This window comes from Patagioenas fasciata, chromosome 3, assembly GCF_037038585.1.
Source record: "Patagioenas fasciata isolate bPatFas1 chromosome 3, bPatFas1.hap1, whole genome shotgun sequence".
Taxonomy (NCBI): Eukaryota; Metazoa; Chordata; class Aves; order Columbiformes; family Columbidae; genus Patagioenas; species Patagioenas fasciata.
Genome location: NC_092522.1, coordinates 27,850,328 through 27,866,600, shown reverse-complemented (window position 1 = coordinate 27,866,600; position 16,273 = coordinate 27,850,328). Strand labels below are relative to the sequence as shown.

General features: G+C 43.5%; 1 protein-coding gene across 2 annotated transcripts in view; it reads right to left on the bottom strand.

Annotated features, from left to right (window-relative positions):
- Window positions 1-88: 88 nt before the first annotated feature.
- Window positions 89-16,273, bottom strand: part of USH2A (usherin) — a 386,355-nt gene continuing 370,170 nt past the window's right edge. The window contains exons 65-73 of one of the 2 annotated variants that reach the window (XM_071805984.1): window positions 13,422-13,631; window positions 11,459-11,697; window positions 10,653-10,870; window positions 8,610-8,786; window positions 7,573-7,656; window positions 5,651-5,895; window positions 3,973-4,044; window positions 3,289-3,522; window positions 89-991 (exon numbers count right to left, since the gene is read on the bottom strand). In XM_071805984.1, the coding sequence (XP_071662085.1) occupies window positions 902-991; window positions 3,289-3,522; window positions 3,973-4,044; window positions 5,651-5,895; window positions 7,573-7,656; window positions 8,610-8,786; window positions 10,653-10,870; window positions 11,459-11,697; window positions 13,422-13,631 (1,569 nt within the window). In that variant the 3' untranslated portion in view covers window positions 89-901. The remainder of the gene's footprint in view (window positions 992-3,288; window positions 3,523-3,972; window positions 4,045-5,650; window positions 5,896-7,572; window positions 7,657-8,609; window positions 8,787-10,652; window positions 10,871-11,458; window positions 11,698-13,421; window positions 13,632-16,273) is intronic. The other variant, XM_071805985.1, reaches the window with a different exon arrangement.

Genomic DNA, 16,273 nt, shown 5'->3' with positions numbered 1-16,273 from the left:
AGGGCTTCCTTGTCACTTTCTTCAGAAAAAGGATGGAGATTAATATGCGAGTAGGTTTACTGTCATGGTATAATATAATAATTCTCAATTACAAGTGCCTTGACATACATGGTATTTCCTACCTGTGTTGTACTGGCTGCTTGCTGTTTGCTCCTAGTTTACTGTGGGTGGTGAACAAATTTTATTGCCTGTAGATCAGTAATACATAAGCAAAAGGGAAGGCTGTGACAGCAAATGTTTAATAGGGAGTGGGTCAGGAAGTTTGCTACCTCTGAAAAGCATGCTTGGAATTAAGCATTAATTAATGGTGTGTTTTTTTTTTAACTTGAGCTGAGAGGGTGGGGAAGAAGGAGGGAGGGAATGCAAAGTTTAAAGCAATGCCGTAAGAATTCCTTCACTTGCTGTTTATTCACCTGTGCATGAAGACAATTTTGTGGTGGAGCTTTGTCAAGCCAGGAAAAGACACAACTATCCTGCCACGAAGGTCCCTGTTAGCCACATGCTGGTCTTTGGATGGGTAAAACACTTTTCTTTACCAAACATGCTGCCCCCCCACCCGCCCCCACAACCCTCTTCGACTGTGAAAATTGGATGAGAAACAGAGATGAGAGCCTCTGCCTTCACAGTCTGCTACTACTGCTTGACTTGGGGATTTTCAGACTGTTCTCTTACATTTCTGAGAGGTCAGTGCTAGCACATGTTTTTTACTATACATTTAAAGTGATGGTGGAAAAAAGGCCAACTTACCCCCACCCCATCCCTTCCAAACAAACGGTTTTATATTTTAACTAATGGCCATGAGGTGGGGAAGCAATAGCCATATCCCCTCCCCCAAAGGCCATGCAGGCTGCTTTTGGCAAGTCACCCTCTTTGCATTTTCTAGAGAAGGTGGTTGTGTTCTTCAGAGGTGGGTGTCAGTGAATGTGGTGTGCTCCTTGGTGACTGTGCTGAAGCCTTTGATGACACTCACAAGATCTTCTTCATCTACGTACTGTTAGGAGGGGAGGAAAGAAAAAAAAAAAATACATGTAAGCCAAAGTTACACCAGACTAAAGGCGATTCCTTTATTTCCCTTTCCTCTCACTCCCTAAAAAGTGGTTCTGAAATAGAGGAATGTGTTTGTTTCTCTCTACATGTTTTTCCATTCTTACCAGCACAAGGGAAGAATCTAATGCATTCAAGCACCAGAATCCAAACCAAGTAGATTTTCATAGTAAGCAATTAGTTAAAAAAAAAAAAAAATATCAATTACTATATATATCTGACAAATGGTGAATACAAGTGTTTGTTGCTGTGTGATGGGGCACTTGGAGGGATGTAAAGACAACACATGTTTACGTTTTTGTTTTGTATAACAACTCTGTCACCTGTGGTTTAAGTAAGATTTTTGTTCTTGAGGCTTCTAAAGGAGGGTCTAAGCTTCTTCCAGCTGTACTCATGCTAATGCACTGAGCCAGAGAAAGAGTTGAAAGCAGAAGAGAAATAAACCGTTTCCATAGCATAAAAAGATCACCAGCAGTGTTACTGCAGATGCGTGTCCTGGGCCACTTCATTCAGTATATTAATTTGCGAGATGGAAAAAGGCATGAACAAAATTTGCCGACAGTCCTACGCTACTGAGTGTAATAAAGGGTAGAAATGAGTGAAAAGCATTGCAGGAGGTTTGTTTGCAGGAGAGTAGCTGAGCAACACAGGAGCAGAGAGTTTAGGTTCAGGGCAACATAAAGCAATGTATAGAGTCTGGCTTTGTATATATAGCCACTGATTTTAAAAAACAGCTGAGGTCATGCTCTCAGGCTTGTTTCCCACCAAAAGTGAGATAAAGTGTTTCTCCTGCTCCTATCACTGCTGAAACTCATTGGACTACTCTGTAAACCATTTCCAACATAACCAACACCCAGCATATTAAACCAAATTATACCAAATCATGGTGATAGCACAAGATAAGCAGATACAGAAAGAGCTTCCTTACTATCAGGAAGCCCTGCTTTTGGCTAATGAGAGATGGTATGGAGGTACAGCCTAGTTGGGCCAATAGTCCCCAAGCAATTAAATCATGAGGTTGTGATGGCTCTGAGAAATGAGGCTGAGCCACACCACCAGTGACTCAGGCCGTCCATGGGCTGCAGAGCACAGGCTGGAAGATTAACTGGTACCTTGAGGGGTTTTGCCTAGAGATAAGGAAGTATCACTGTCTTCTTATTTAAGCCTTATCAGCTTCCTTGGTCCTGCTGTTAGGGGCTAAGCCGGTACAGCAGCAACACCCCTGCGTGCCTATACATCCCAGCCCTTCTAACCATTTGGTGTGCTGAAGGTGAAAGCCCAAGGAAGCTGCCTGGATTTGTGTACCAGACCATCCTTCTCCAGTTCACTTTGAATTTTGGACAAGATCCACTCAATGGTAGCTGCACACTCCATCTAACTTTGTTACCACCTCACGTGTCTTTCACCCCATCTGTTTGCTTTTTAGGAACCTTATTAGTCAGCTTTTTCTGGGAGCAAACACTTGCAACTCGCTGGCCCCTGAATCCCTTCCCACACATTTGCTCAGGGAATGGTGGAAGCTGGGGGGAGTGGAGGTTGAAAAGCCTGTCTCCTGGTGGCAAACAGGAAGTTGCCATTGTCCTTGACTTGAGAAGTGTAACTTCTTATAACTGTGTTCGGGTCCTTGCTGGTGACACTGGCCAATCCTGTCCTGTCCTATATTAAAAGACAGATACTCTGCCTGCCCCTCCCCAACCTCCTGTTCCCAAGTAAGCAGAGTATGAAGTCATTTGTCACGAATGCCAGAAGATCTGAGCATTCACATGATCTCTGCGTCACAATTGAGCAGAGTCCAGATAGCAGGTCTCACCAGCAATTGAGTCCAAGGTCACAGAAGAGGAACAAAAGCTCCTGCTTTTGGCATTGAATGTGTGAAGGATGCCAAAAAGTCTCTCCTCACATGTGTACATTTGCTGAAATGCATGGAGAGGCAAGCTTATGAGTTTTAACCAAATAGAAGGGAATTCTTCATGGTGCGTATCCCTGCTAGACCATGGAGTTACTGGTTCGATGGAAACCATAGACAGGTGCATGTGGACCCCTCATCCCCTCACATAAGAGCAGTGTATGATCACCTGCGTCTCCAGGCAGGAAGGATTTTGAGGATTTAACCTCTGACCATGTCCTTCTGGGTCTTTTGGCTGCATCTCCAGCAGCTGTAGATATTGAGACCTTTTCATGATCCTAACAGAACAGACAAATCACTAGCAGCTGACACAACAACAGAGGAACAGGAGTCCTTACCAAGCCACGCCCAGCAGTGCGATGATTGCGAATAATGGCGTCCCAAGGTGATTCTTCAACAAGAGACTTTTTGTCATAGAGGTTGAGCAGCTGACTGACACTGCGATGAAGGGAGGCTTGGGAATATGTGCGACTTAGCTGGCTCTGACTTGGTCTCATTGCCCCAGATGCAATACGGAAACTGTGGTTGCTTGTGGGAGAACCGGCTCCTGGAATTTTTGTATCTGCCAGCCCCTACAAGGAAGATGCAAATGAATAAAAATAAAGGGTGTGGTATCAAACACTTTATCTGAAAAACACCAAAGCAAAAGTGGAATAGAGAAACCCATGCTTCAAAAAATCATGCACCTTTATAAACAGAAGAATTTTTTTTTTTTTTTTTAAAAAAAAGGACCTTTCCCCATTGTAGGACAATCATATCATTTAAAAGGAAAGAAAAAAAAACCAAACAATATACCCCTAATTTTTTAAAAAAGTAGCTAAGAGGCAGAAGTTCAAAGATTTGGGGCTACCAGAATACTAGCCCAGACTTGCACAGCAACGGGATGTTAGCAGACTTTTTGTTTTTCAGTTAGCATGACCAGGGAATAGACATTCACCCACCAGGAGAAACATGCAATGTGAGATGCCTTCGTGCAGCTGGCACATCACACATCTTACAACTCCGCAAGCCAACAACTCTACCTCAAAGTGCATTGTGTAACTTTTGAGAGTGACACTGCTTGATGAATCAGATGTGTCAGCAATGGTCTCAAACTGAGATGAAAGAGAAGGAGGAAAAGCATTAGGGCAGACAGGGTGCAATGTGGGTACGGTCCATTCCTTATGGATGGTGTGAATTAACTGCAGCTCTGTGAAGGGGAGCAACGTAGCAGGGTGCGGGGCAGCAGGGGAACGGGCAAAGATGAGGGACAATTTAACTTTTAACAAGTACCGCATTGGCAGCCGGAACTGTTTGCCACATGACCTCACTAACAATTGTAAAACACAAGCAATTTTGCCACTTCATAGTAGATCTAACTACTCAGATTAAGTCCTTCAACTGAGGCACTGTACAATCCTCCTTTCTATTAAGAAAGTCCATGAGCGTATGGAAAAAAGAAAGGGGGGGGGGGGGGTGTCATAGAAAAGAAGGGGCAGGAACATGGAAAGGAATTGTGCAGGCATGCCAATAGCAAAGGCATTTTAAAGTCAAGAGTAACAACACAACATGACAGACTGTAGCAGGAAAAGAATCAAAACCATGAGACAAAAAAAAAGAAGTTTCTTATGCTCTTAGCCTTTGCCAGGAGAAGGGGCACACTGGAAATCCCATTGTTTCTAAGAGCTCCTTCGTCAAGGCACAGATGCAGCTTCTTGGCACTGAGACAAGAAGGAACAGAATGCGTGAAGGATGCAAGAGTCACTATCCTGCTTGATGGCGCTCACAGGAAAAGAAGCTGAGAAGTGACAAGAAGAATCATCTCACGATCTGTGCCTGGGAAGAAGCACGGAAATGGAAGGCACCATTGCTCCCATTCTCAGTCTCATACCAATTTTCATATTCCTTTTGTCTTGCTTTCCCTCAAAGGGTAGGGCAGCACTGCTACTCTGCTACATGGTAGAACATGTTCTTTATCCATTTTGTTACAGAATTATATCTTGTCATAATAAAAATGATGCAAGGCCTTCCTTTTTATCACTCCCCAGCAGTCCTCCTCCCACCCCTCCAGTGGTCCCGCTGTGGCTCTGTGTGCACAGATGCGCACACACATTTTGTTAAGGTCCCCAGGTTTCACTCGCTCTCCCCCAAACCTTCCTGGCATGCAGCTCATCTTAGAGCAGTCCAGCTGTGTGGTGGGTGGATCACAGAGAGAAACAGAGCTGCTCCATAAGTCCTGCTTTTTGCAGGCACATTTAATGGGTGCCTGACAAAGACTGTCAGGCGTATCCTGGTTAGCCATCTACAACAGATAGTTGGGAACATGTGAAAGATTCATCTGAAAAGCATATTTGTATCACCTACGTTCTCACAGCATGCTGAGGCCTTTTCACCTCTGTTGCAGATGTCAGTCAGCATCAGGTGACATCAATGGCTTTGCATTTTCTGTGACTCCAGACCCAAAGTTTGTCTTAGGCATTAGAAGCATTTCAGGGCTTGCAGACCAGATGCCATAGAACTCTCTTTTTGGACTGAGCATGGCTTTCTGTGCCCACATAGGTACACCAGACAGCCTTTTTCCTACACTGAACAGCCTTCACTTGGTAGCTTTGAGTGCAACAAAATCATGGAAGGAGGAAGAAAAACTGTGTGTATGTTTAGGGCAGTACAGATAAAAGTATAACATGATGAACAGAGAAAATTGCATTTTACCAAACGTACCGGATGGATTTCACCTGATGAATACACACTCATTGGTGATGTTCTTTTCTGAAGTGGAACTAAAGGAGGTCTGTCTCGTGCATAGGGTTGCTTGTGGACTTTTCTTTGAAGGATTAAGGAGAGAAGAATAGCCAAGATGATCAAACCTAGAACTACCATCAGCACTGCAAACCACAACTCATTGTAGAATTTTACACGTTTGGACTCCGCTTTGTCCTTCTCTCCAGGTGTTGTCAAGATCAGACCTGTAAAAATCAAGAGGGATTAGGGGAGAAAGGGAATGTTATTTCAGAAAGCGTTTAACAATATGCTATCCCTTTCCTCGCTAGTAAATTAGGCAGAAATTTAAGTAATTTTGTCGTCATGTGCTTATTTGCACTTATGTTCAAGGTGGCATAATGGTTCAATATGCTAGAGGGCTATAATAAAAAGCTTACTACCCTCAAGAGACCCTGCTTAAAGTTCTGGCATTGCTGCTCAGGCTGGAAATCACCACTGCATCAGCAGCTCTTGAGAAAGGAGGCAGTGGAGGTGGAATGTGAGAAAAAAAAGGGTTCTCCAAGTAACCTTGAAGAGTGGAAATGACTACAGTAATTTCAGAGCAATACAGACAGAGGACATTCTCTCCAGCACCATGTAGTGGCAGGCCTGTGCAGTTAAAAAGAGAGAGGGAGGAAGACTGAACCGAAATGAGTAATAAATTAATATAAAAGCAAGCAAGAAGAAACACTTTATTACTTCTTCCCCCACCTGTTAAACAGCCACTTAGTTGGCTTTGCTCATACACAACACAAGCATAAGAAATCTCAGTGACAGGATTTCCTGGTTATTTGCAAACCTACATGCATATCCAAACTCTTTGCTAAGGAATTTCCATCACCTTTGCTTGCAAGTCTCTGCTGCAAGTTGCCTGCAGTGCTGATGAAGTTTGCAGCACACTCTGGGTACAAGCAGCAATCAAAAGAAAAAAAGGAGCAGACTGTGGAAGGTGGTGGATGTAGAATAACTGGGAACATTTTATAATGCCTTTACAGCAGCCTTTCCTGAAATTCTGCAGGAGGATGGAGTGAGAGCATGAAAAGGGATATAAGGGCAATGCAGTGTAAAGAGTAATAGCAAAGACAAGGCCCATCTATTTTAAGAAGCCGAACAAGATGCAACTCAAAAAATAAACAAATGAATTAAAACTAATATGTCAGTTAGAAACGGTTTGAGTTTAGCTTTGCTTCCCAGAAAACTAAGGAGATAAAATCCTGAAACTTTTTACTGGTGTCTACTACTCAATGGACAGCAACTCTATGGAATTTCATCACAGCAAACTCCTTCGCTTCCACAAAACGAGCAAAGGCCTCATGGACAGAAGAGAAGGAGCAGGTGCTATAAACAGGGTCCTTATGGCATCTCTTATGACATTCTTGTAGGCTAGTTAGGGGAACACATCCGAGGTGAGACTGGCTGGTTGCTCATTTGAAAGGAGCAGGCAGATGCCCATTGCTGGGGTGGGTGGGATGCAGGGAGGAGAGAGGATATGTATTTTCATTGTCAAACTGAGGAGTACTGTGGGAGGACAGGATTAGAATTTGAGATAGTGCTAATTTGGAAATAAAATCTGGAACAGAGCAGATTCTACTCAGGAGGCAAAACCACTACATTTTTGAGCAATATAATTATGTAAAAATACAAGAAAAAACTATTACACATATGAAAAGAGGATCTGAAGCTGATCATGATGTAAAGGAACAGAAATCCATCCATGGCAAAAAAAAAAAGGCACGTTACCTACATACTTCATACCCCAAGGCACGAAGTGATCCCCTGATCCTTCAGTGAGGTGCCATCCTGTCTGGCATGCACAACACAGCACATTTCTACCACAAACACATAAAATTAATAGATGCTAGGTAATTGCTTCACATATTTACCAACTCCATCTGCAGTGTTGTACTTGATGACCGGTGTCATGGCACTCCCTTCATCGGTGATGCAGGTCACTTGAAACAAAAAGGCTGGGCAAAAAGGTTATAAAATACTTTAAGCAGAAGAAATCAGAATTCTATAGATGCTGCTTTGTCACCATAATCCACCAGTAGAGATGTCCAGGTTTGAGAAAAGCTAGGCAGGCATAGCACATCACAACCCACTTGAGACCCAGATCAAAGCCTCATGATCCCTTACACATGGCTGTTGAACTTAGAAACTATGAACAATGGCAGACTACAGGTAGTTCCCATTATGATGTTGCTACAAAGTATGTTCCTCTTTCACCACCCAGTCCTCTCTCTTCCAATGACATGTAGCTGTCAACTTCCAATTTATCCATAATTTTGTTCTAAATTCCTCATTTTCTGTTAATGGCTGATATAAAAATGTCAAGAATGTTTAAGTAAAAAAATTATTAGCACGATTGCAGGAAAGTGAAAAATAAATGACAAAATCCTTTAAAATACAAAGCCCCCAACAACTTAAAACCAGATTTTTCTTTTTTTTAATCCCCCCCCCCCCCATTTACAGAGTTTCCTTTTATTTTAAAGACTGCAAATTGTTAAAAGAGAAACTAAATTTCAACACATGGCTGATTCCAAGAGCTATTGACTTAGTTTTGGTTTTTTTTAAAAAATGCAGGCTGCAGCCTTTTCTGAAGCTGAAGATTTCCATGCATTTCTCAGAGTGCAGCCCTGAAGGGTGGAACTGCAAAGCAGCTCCAGGATTTGGGAAAACTTGGCCCTCACAAGGAGTCAGAACAGTCTCACCCAGACAGGCAACATGATTGAGAGGAAGCTCAGCTCCAAGGATTTTTGTTTCAAGCATCTGCCTAGATGTATCTCAGTGTGTCTGCAGGAAACTCCTGTGCTCTTAGCTTGGGATGGGTATGGCGAGTTTTTCTTAAATTTGGCACAATAACATTAATGTACCGTAAGAGCCTTTCACAGAGAGAAAGCTATAGGAAATTAAAACTGACTTTTGTCAGACGTCCTTGGAAAATAGAGCTCCGTGTCAAAGCCACTGTAGATGCGCTGCCCACTCTCAGTTAACGAGTACTCCTTCAGGCGGCCATTCAGGACAAAAGTGCGGCTCCAGTCTATGTGGATGGTAGATAAATTGCTGACAACGGAGAATGGAGCCATGTACCGAGGTGCTGCGAAAGAAGGAAAAAAGCCAACAGGCATGACTGAGTTATACAGCGCAAAGAAGACGACTCCGTGTGATACAAGCTCTCTGTCACACACGCTCCCTTCCTCTCTGTGTGAGTAGGGAGGGTACATGGGAAAACAATAAAGCTGCTGTAGCATGCCAGCCTCTACACTGAGAAAGCAGAAATATCTCCTATCTTTAAAATAAAGACCTAGAACTCCCTTCCTTTGCCTTTCTGTACGTGGTACAGACATTAAAACTGCATAAATTGAATTCTAGCTTAAGGTGTGGGACAGGGAGTCACAGGAGGCTCTGCAAGTTCAGCTGCAGCATGCTGGGCTGTGAGAACCGAACTGCTAAGGAACTCTTTTGGAAGCCCCAAGAAATTGCCCATGATGATCTTTTAACACATGCACATACATGAAAACATGGGGTTTCAGCAAACCAAGAGCAGACAGCAGGCAGAGAGGAAAGAAACCCAGAACTCACTTCAGGGAGGAAGAGTTCATCAGTTGGGCTCAACAGCTTGCTGACAAAAGACTTCACTGAAGTTTGAGGTGGCTTTCTTGTGGTTTTGCCATTAAGCCACATGCCCACTACATGCTGGTTTGTTCATAAGAAAGCTGCTTGTCCAGCTGCAGTTTGCTGCTAATTGCTACCTGTCACTAAAGCAAACCTTCCAGGGAAGGGGAAGGAGACATTCAGAGGGACTCATGAGACCTGGTGTGAAGAGGTCAGCAAGGTGAAAAAAGCAAGACTGAAAGAGAAGGGCTGCAGACCCAGCAGATGCAGGGGTTAAAAATGGCTTTCAAACCCCTGTGTTCTGTATGTCCCGCCAGTTCATTATGAATTTTATCCATTTAAAAGTTCATTATCATGTTCTAGCTTTTTAGCTTTCAATGTAATAAAACACAGCTTTAGAGATAAGGACGTTTTCTTTTTTATTCTTTTTTTAATTTTTATTCTTTTTTTTTTTTTTTTTCCAGTGGTGACATTAAAGAAAATCTGGGGCTGTTCTACCTGAAATTTCAGCTAAGGATGTAGCCGATACATTTTTAGTAATTACTAGGCAGAACTATCAAGTGATATAAAAGGGATTTTTAGAAAGCTGATTCTGAAATCCTGACACGAGACTATATGATAAAAAGTGAAAATCCTCTTTGCCCTGACTGGGCAGGCTGAGGTGAAATGCCAATCTCATCTGTTATGGAATGACTCTGGCTACAGCACTATAGATCTTTTTAATAAAAGCTGATGTTAGACATCAGTTTTGATGGCAAAATCTATTCTGACTGTAGGCACAGGTCCTGCACGTTAAATTTCTGTGCAGACCACCACATGGCCTTCAAGTATCACCTGTGGTGGTTAGATAGGTAGTAACAAATGCTTACTTCATTGTCAACAAGGATCCAATCATTCAGATGACATCCATGGAAAACTCTCATGAGCCTTGACAGAAATCTGGCATGAATTAGGATAGTAAGATTGCTCCTGAAAAGAATCACCAGGCCTCCCTCAAGGTCTCCACTTTACTTAGGAATTATTTATTACTACACCTCACTCTTCTGGTAATACTTGAACATTTTATGTTCTGCAGCTTTTCTGCCCATTCTCAGTAAAATAAAAGCTTTGCAGGCTCCTGAGAGAGAGGATGTGATCTCAGATGATGAGCAAAGAATTATTTTTGAAGGAATGAGCAGTCAAGCCCCAGAGCAGAATTTCAATGAATGGGCAGCAGAGTCACAGTGACCAGAAGAGCAGGTTTCTGAGGACATCAGCTTTCACAGAGGTGGAGAAGTCATTTGGTGCTATGCAGCCCTGTTCATCAGAAGCGAGCGCTGGTAATCAGTGAACCATTTGTCATACTCACGCTCCTTTTCTGTAGTGAAACCAATCCATTCTGAGGCACTGCTGCCAACAGAGTTGTAAGACACAACTCGCAGGTTGTAGGTCGTGTAAGGCTCCAGGTTGGACACGTTGGCACTCTGTCCTTTTCCTGTATACTTCACCTCAGTTGGGCCGGGACTACAAGCCTTCACTGCTGGCTGTAGGTTCAGGGGACAAGCCATATACACATGGAGCTCATAGCTGACAACAAAGTTGAGATTTCAATTAATCAAGAGCCTTAACAGTGTAAGGGCCAAACACACATTTCATCCTAATTGTCTGGCTATCAGAGAAGAGAATGGACCTCATCCCAGTTTCTTCCTTGGAGATTTTGGCCCCAGCTCTAAGATGCCTACAAGCAATCGTGGTTGTCAGTCACACTCACAGTGAAAGTGTTGATGCCTGTTACCTTGCTGCTCATTTCTGCAAATCAGGATTTGCCTTCGTAATTACAAGATGCAGCTGTCTTTTCACTGCCAGTTGATCTCACAACATTTTGGCTGTGTAGCCACAGCTGTCAGGCAATTACCTCTACTCAAAACAACTCATCTCCTCCACGTTCATTCCCCAAAATATCCTGCTCAGGTGAAAAACCATTGTTGTGTGTAAACACCTCTCAGGTGGCATTTAGGCCACACAGAACTTCACCACCAACACTGGGAAGGAGCAGCATGGCTGTCAGAACCTTCCAATGCTTTTAGTCCTGCAATTCTAGCCCACGTCCAGGAAAATTGTTCTGCCACCACCCCTGGCTGAGGTGGGCATGTTCAGCTGGGTGGCAGCTCCTACCTGGTGACAATGCCGTTGGGTGACTGAGGTGCGCTCCACTGGAAAGAGGCATTTCTGGAGGTCACGGTGCGGATCTGCGGGGGAGGCTGCTCTGACGGTGGAGCTGGCTGCGTGGTGATTTGGGCCATGGGTCCTTTGCTGCAACAGTTGAAACAGGTGCAAGCCTCCACACCAATGGAGTATGTGGTGAAAGGTTTTAGCCCATGTATTGTCTGCTGGGTGGCAGTCCCTTCTGACAGCTATAAAAATTAAGAGGGAACTTGTCACAGCTTCAAGCACTGGAAGTACTAAATAAGGGTTACAGAAATGAATTAACTCTAGAAGAAGACAGACACAAGGTTCTGCATGTCCTTTAAGTCTGACATTAATGCAGCTGCTGTGTACTGAGAAGTCTGCATTCATTTTTCTCCCATTACGAAGTTAAAGGGCATAATTCAAAGGAAAAGACCATGCCATCAGTGGCCCCACAGATGTCTTGAGTTGAGCTGTGACCAGTGTATATAAAATTTCAAATGTCAGTCTCAGGAACAGAAATAGAAAACCATCTCGAAGAAACTCTGGGATAAGTGGTACTGAAGCAAAAAGAGATTGCAAAATAGCTCTATTATAAGTGTGCTAGCAAATACTCATGTGTATCTCACAACCTTCCTTAACATAGATACAGGAGACAGTGTTGGGCAGAGTGATACAAATGTGTGTGGTGGGTCAGTTTACTCACAGATAGGAGAATGTCCTCATTGGTAGGTACCTCTAAGTTGAGGGTGAACATGATGCTGCTTTACATTCAAACAGCCATAGTGCTGGATGAGCTTGTTAGGAAACTCTCCTACACTCAGCAAGGGAGATGTGGCAGTTCTGGCAAAGGAAAAAGTTCTGAAACCACTTGCAGGAACTGCTGCTTCACATCATTGCTATAGTCATTTGTGGGTATAGCTTCTTAAGCCAAAGAAATAAAAATATATAGAAAACTCCAATGAGGGACAAAATCTGATCCCATTTGGCAGAACATGATTTAGTAGAGTGGCAAAAAATGGGAAGGAAAAAGTCAAGCAAGCAAAGGAGAGCACTTAATACTTCTCGATGCCAGAGCCAGCAGCACGGCAGGTGTGAGGGGATGGAAATGGAGGGCTGTGGTGGCATCAGTGAGGTGAACCAGCTGAATCAGACATGGACACAGCCAATTGCACTGGAAGGAATAACTGTGTAACATGCAATTGGTGGCAGCTTAAGCTCACAGACCAGACTGATGACCTTAGAAGGGGTCCCTAGCACTTACAAGCTGAGAAAGATGGGTCAAGGGAAAAAAAAAAACAAAACAAAACAAACATACAAATATTTACCTGCATGTAAAAAACCAAACAGATAGGGCTACAGACAAAAGGTATTCCAATATTTTGCATTGGTTTGGTGGTAACTGTTCCAAGCACCTTCCAGAGCCCTAACCTTTCCCTACATCTCCCTGTTTTATAACTAATGAAGCCCTGCAGGTTTCCTAAGCTGAGAATGGTCATTTCTGGACACCTAATGATGTCTAGGCTGAGACACCAAACACAGAAGAAGTTGCTGGGCTACTCGCACTATTCTTCAGTGCTTTACCATTAAATACGTCTTAACAGCAAGAAAGATTTTTAAGGTACTGGCAAGAGCTGTCTGGAAGCGTTTTGTTTGGATGCTTAGCTACCCCTGAACAATACTGCTGATTCCCATTGCATTGCCACAGCACATCAACACCTGATAAGTGTTTAATGATGAGGTTAGTTCCTTGCAAAGCACATTTAGATGAGTGAAAGAGCTGGTGGTTATTTGGCCAAAAAGATAACACTGCAGAACATTTAGCAATGGGAGTCCAGGAGAGGAAGACAGTTTGCAACCAACAGTAGCAGCTTATCAGAAGAAAAAAATTGTTAAAACTAAAAAATACAGGCTCAAATGGAAGTACAGAAACAGCGCTGACAGTACTCACCACCACATCAGTCCCTCTGGTATCGTTAGAAAACAGCCTGTAGATACTGACCACCCCATTTGGCTTAAGAGGGGGGTTGATGTTCACCACAGCCACTGTGGACGCCACCATGCTGAAGAGGGGAGCTCCCAGGCCCTCGGGAGGCGCAGGGCCCGTCCGGCAGCGGGACCATCCGCTCGGTGTCCGACCCGCGGAGTTTACTGACCACACCTTCAGCACACAGAAACAGAGAAACTGTTAGCGAAGGACTCAAGCCAACAAAACATCTCTGGTTATCCAGGGGTATTGCTGCAGCTGTACTGACACTGAGAAAAATGTAGTGCAATGACACTCATGCAAAATGTCCCTTGACTGTCGCTGAGCACCTGTGTCAACCCAGTGACTTTCTAACAGAAGAGGGGAAGGTTTCCTACTGCTACATTTAGGGAAAAGGAGCAGATTTCATGCCTCAGGCAGTGTGTGTTCCTGTGTCTTCATACCTGATCCCCAAACTCTGAATTCCCACCACCGTCTGTGTCATAGCACACAAAGATGGCTCCTTGAGAAGCTGTGATCAACAGTGATAACGTTTTCAAAGATACCTGAACAAAAATATTGATATGTAGTCCTGCCAGTTTCTCCTTTCTACATATTTCCTTCATGTATTCAAGCAGCCCCAATTAATTCAGCCTAGCACTGTGTGACACTGAAGTTACGTTCACCTTGACTGAATCACACAAGCCAACTTCTAGTTATTCTAAAAACTGGAAAGTTATACAAGAACATCCTTCTCTAAATATATTAACGTATCAATCACATTTTCGGTAACCCACAATGTAAATAAAGCCTATTGCAAAGTATAGGTAAGTCAGCATCTCTCATTTATTTTCACATTTTCTTTATTGCATGAGCACAAAGGCAATGGCTTCAGTTCCAAGATTTCAAAATTCAGCAGCTTGAATTAGACCTGATTAAAAGCCACATGTCTCTATGAACTATGCCTACTGATTTTGTCAGCTTCCCAAAACCAGGGTGATCTGCAGACTACATAAAACTCAGCACTTATTAAACACACTCTCCAACAAATCTGCATGAAAATTAAATTTTGCTTTCATCAAGGAGTGAATAAACATATGGAAGGATGTATAATCTTATTTATCAAAAACCATTTGTATAATTAAACACGAATATCATAAAAGGTTGCCTTAGGTCGTCATTTGCATGAGTAAGTAATTTGTAGAATGTCAGGTACAATAGACAGAATAGATGGATGTGTGAGTGTATAGGGTTAAATTAGGCTCAATATTAGCCAACCACATAGTGATCAATCAGAATGATAGATCTAAATGGCAATACAAGAGGACTGTCTGAGCGATTTTTAGTATAAGTATTCCTTAGTAAGCTTTCATGTCAAGCAGTTCTAACTATAGTAAAACATGTTCTTATATGATCTGCTTTGGGTGGAGGTCCTGGAGAAGTGGATGGTGGGACTGTGCTTTAAAAAAAAAAAAAAAGGTCTTCAAAACTGACCCTGGAGTCCTTCCAGCTTGCAATATTAAGTTCCAAGCCCACAGGACACTTCACAAAGGGCCTGGGGAAGGAAAAAGGCCAAAAAACTACCACAGTGGCTGTGAAGACTGTGGTTGTGCCAATTACAAACCTAAAGTGACCGCCTCATTCCATCAGTAACACATAGCACCATCCAATGAAACACTACTTAAGTGCAGATGATGCCCTACAATAAAAAGCGCAGCCAAAGCACTTTCATTTTCAGTGAAATCAGTAATTTATCTCCGTTGTGAACTTTTCATAAAGTCAAACTCTGTTCACTTTACTGCAGTAGGTCAAACCCTCTATCTCAGTTCAGTCCCAGCTGCTACAAAGATTTGCCCACAGTCATTCATTTCAAGGGGCATATTTCTTTGTGGAGATAATAAGCCACATATGGAAAGAGCAGCATCAACTCAGTGCTCACACGAGTTCAAACACACCAGATATATGCAGGCTGTGGCCTTAATGAGCACGGAGCGTAACAGTGTCGGACCTGACCTGCTGAGCAAGCTGCCCACAGCAAAACTGAAGGTGGTGATTTAGGAACAGAGGCTTTCTGTGTAGCACAGGAATTCAGCCTCAGAATGGGACCCCTGAGGAACTTTAGAGAAGAGAGAGATGCAGCTCACTTGGGAAGCAGATACCTCACTGAGAGTTGGATGGAGACACCTTCCTCCATGGATCCCTCTCCTATCATAGGTGCCTACTCCTTGTCTGTTAGAAAGCAAGGCTTATTTCAGACAAACAAGGGCTCTTTCTTTCAAAACACTATCTTAGAACACGAGAAAAGGGGATGCTCACCCCCTTTCATACTACAGATAGGTGGTTAAAGGGACTCCACCAGAAGGCAGATAATTTAGGTTCAACCACATGCTCCAATGGAGGGAGTCAAGCCTGCTGCCCTCCAGAGTGGGGATGCCCAAGTGGACAACCCATCTTTGTACTTGGGGTGCTCCCCGTGTTCTCTTTGGGGCAGTCTTACTGTGCATGAACACAATGAAATCAAGGTTGACTGGGCAGAGCATGAGCACGTGGGAGCAAAGATGTTTTCCCAAGTCAGCCCTTCCTCAGGGAGGTGAGGGAGGCGGGAGGAGGCTGATGTTGCGGTCCATCCACCAGTCACCACATGCCTGTCCTTCTTGAAAGAAGGCCAAGGTCATGGCTGCATGTGTGTGATTCTGAGGGACAGGCATGCTCTGAGCATGCCTTCTAGACTGACACCAGCTACTCAGCCCTGCCAAGACATGTTTCCACCAGAAAACCTCTCGGTGTCTGTGAAACGCCAGCTTCTGAGACAGCAGTGACAGCTAAACAGGACTTCT